The sequence below is a fragment of the Protobothrops mucrosquamatus genome, unplaced genomic scaffold, assembly GCF_001527695.2.
Source record: "Protobothrops mucrosquamatus isolate PMUCROS unplaced genomic scaffold, P.Mucros_1.0 scaffold17723, whole genome shotgun sequence".
NCBI classification, from domain to species: domain Eukaryota; kingdom Metazoa; phylum Chordata; class Lepidosauria; order Squamata; family Viperidae; genus Protobothrops; species Protobothrops mucrosquamatus.
Window position 1 is genome coordinate 240 of NW_015403482.1, and position 2,998 is coordinate 3,237.

General features: G+C 37.2%; 1 protein-coding gene across 1 annotated transcript; it reads right to left on the reverse strand.

Moving 5' to 3' along the window:
• Positions 1-1,019: 1,019 nt before the first annotated feature.
• On the reverse strand, positions 1,020-2,747 carry LOC107301836 (phosphatidylinositol-glycan-specific phospholipase D-like; the record flags this gene model as incomplete). Its single annotated transcript, XM_015831011.1, has 3 exons — positions 1,020-1,196; positions 2,439-2,532; positions 2,645-2,747. Coding segments are annotated over 3 exons (374 nt in total), but the record flags the coding sequence as incomplete, so codon positions are not given.
• Between the last annotated feature and the right edge of the window lie 251 nt (positions 2,748-2,998).

Consider the following 2,998-nt stretch of genomic DNA (forward strand, 5'->3'; position numbering starts at 1 on the left):
TTCTTGTGGGGTTGTCCCGGAGCAACCCATTCTGCATGAACATATTGAGTAGGGAGAAGCAATTGGAGACAGTCAGCCTCTTAGATAACTTGGGCTCTGTGCCATGAAAGGCTTTATAGGTAACAACCAAAACCTTGAGTTGCATCCAGAATCCAACTGGCAGGTATTGCAGCTCACAAAATTGGAAGCAACCAAAGGGGTCCAGTGGTTTATTGAGGCATACCACCCACCTTTTCCATTGCCAGAGGATGATATACTACATGGACCCGTCCCATAGTCACCTTCTGGGCTTCTTTGATAGCCCAGAAAGAGCTAGAATTTAACCAACAGGTGGCCAAGCTGGCAGATTGGAGGACTTTATTCACTTCTTAGAGTGTTACAGAATTCAGTCCAGATAACCTCAGAAAGAATGCACTATGCAACTCACTTGGATCTGGCCAGAGACCAACTCCAAATAAATAAACTTTTTTCACCAAATAGCATGAATACTCACTGCAGTTCTGCAGATGGATGGATCACTCTACCCATAGCTACTGGTTAGCTATCAGCAGAAACAATAAGGGCAGAAAACTAGAAATGCTTCACTGCTCTTATCACCAAATATGGACAAAATATTCATGTTCAGTCAGATTCACTCTTTAGACTTTCTGCAGAAACAGAAGCGTCACTTCTAGCTCTTCATCTCTGGGGCTCATCAGAAAACTAAGGTATACCCTAGGATCAGTGCACACAGAGGTCTCAAAGGAGCAATCTAGTCCAGCCTCAATCATCCACCTATTCCAGGATGCAACCAAGCTCTCAGTTGTGATCTTGGGATGCAAGTTTGGAAACAGGGATTTATCTTTGGATTTACTGTTTTAGTTCTCCTGCAGTGACACAGGAGGACAATCCTCAAATTGCTGCTGGAAGAGTTTACTTCCCCGGAAGAAAAAGAGGATGGTGGAATGCTAAATTCACCCTCAGTAGAATTTATTATGCAATTTTTTTTGATGTTTCACAATAAAAATTTTTAACTATACCAAGTCCATCGTTGTTCAGATCCCGTAAGTGCACCTCTTCTCCAAAGCGTGAAAATCTCCTATCTCCATTGAATGTGCTAAGTATAGAAGGTTTGCCATTTTCCATCAAGTCATATATCAAAACACTTCCTGCTTGGTGGAGTGTAGAGGATATAAATGAAATCCTGAAGACACTGTCTGAAGAAAACCAATCAAGGTGACAAAATTATGGTTGCTATAAAAAATGTCAAGAAAGCATTGTTGAGTTACGAATCCACATTTAAATGCAGAAAACACTGAATCTACTGAATCTATTTGAAGTAATGATCAAGTAGTTTATCAACAAAGACCTGCTTTTAGAATAATCATGTGCAGAGCTCCCAGTCTTAATGAAAACTATATTGTAATTTCAGCCAGGAGATATTCTTTCAGCTAGAGGTTGACTAAATGGTTGCATATTTCCAAGCCACAAAATTCAAAAAGTTGAATTGAACAGAATATTGGAGAACAGAGATGCAAGTTATGATTTAGCTGGACTATTGCTCTAATATTAAGCATGGCTCAGTTTAGATCTTCACCTATAGTAAAACAGGACACATGTAGTAAAATGCAAAAGCACTAGTTAAAGGGAAGGAATGAAATCAGCAATAAAAGAGTATAAGTCTAACACAGTGGGAAGCCCCTATATTGAGTATATTGCTGCATATGATCCCATTCATCTTCTGCAATAAACATTGGGAAGTATTTCAGAGTGTTTTGATCTTTCATTTGGAATCCTTTACAGATTAAAATTGAGATATTTTCATTTTCCAATAGTAATGCCATTGTGATCAACATTTTCATTTACAGCGAAACTTGAAATTGCCAGACTGAGGAATTGAAAAACATCCCAGAAGAACTATTTAATAATACTTCCAACAGATTTGCATGGATGCAGTCATGAGGAGTTGATTCAGCTAGAAGGCATCTTCATGTTCCATCAGAAGTAGACAACCGATATTCCCCAACTTTTATTTTTATTTTTCTGGAGGTACCTGAAATCACGTCTGAACATCAAGATCTACTTCCTGATATAAAAGACCTAAACAATCCAAAATAGATCCCCTAAGAAATCTAATACAATTATTTGTGCAATATTATGTAAAGTTGTATAGGGCTAAGGACTCAAATGAACCAATGGGTCTGGGAACCAAAAATGACAAAATATTACAGCCTCAATTTCTCAACATAAAGGCAACATACATCACAACAGGTCTGCATCATTGTATATAAACAATGCATGTATATTAAGTTGAATGGATTTTAATGAACTTTCTATATAAGTAAATTTAGATTCTGTATCATGATTCTTTGCCTATTGGAATTTCTTTATCCTCTGTCATAATGCATTACTGAAATAAAAATGCTGCCAAGTCTTGTTCCAAGTTCAGAGTTGCATACCTTGTGTCGGTGCACCAACTATCAGTACTTGCTTGGAGAGTCCTTCTATGGAAAGGAAGCCGGTTGCCAAAGCTGAACCAAATTTCCCATTTTCCTGCATGGGTATAATATGAGCACATATACATATATATAGTTAGTCTCATGAAATCAAAAAATTTCTCATTCTTGTTTTTTATATTATTTCAAAGGGCACCACAAAGACTTACATCATCCCCACTTAAAGTGAACCAGCTTTGGGTATTTGGTGGGATATAGCCATATACCATTCCAACAGCTTGCCTGTTGTTTTCGGATAAATGACACCCTAGGCTAGAATACAAAATGGTTATAGTAAAAAAAACAAAAAACACAGACCAATTAGGATAAACACTGAACAATACTAAAAAAATAGTAATTGCAAGACATACTGTAGAATCATCACCATCAATATCAGTTTCATTTCAGAATCTCAATTTTTGGAGTATTCTGCTATTCATCTCAACTTGTCAGGTTAATATGACTTGTGATCCCCAAATATATAGACTACAATTCCCATTATCCTCCAGATTATTGCTCATTTT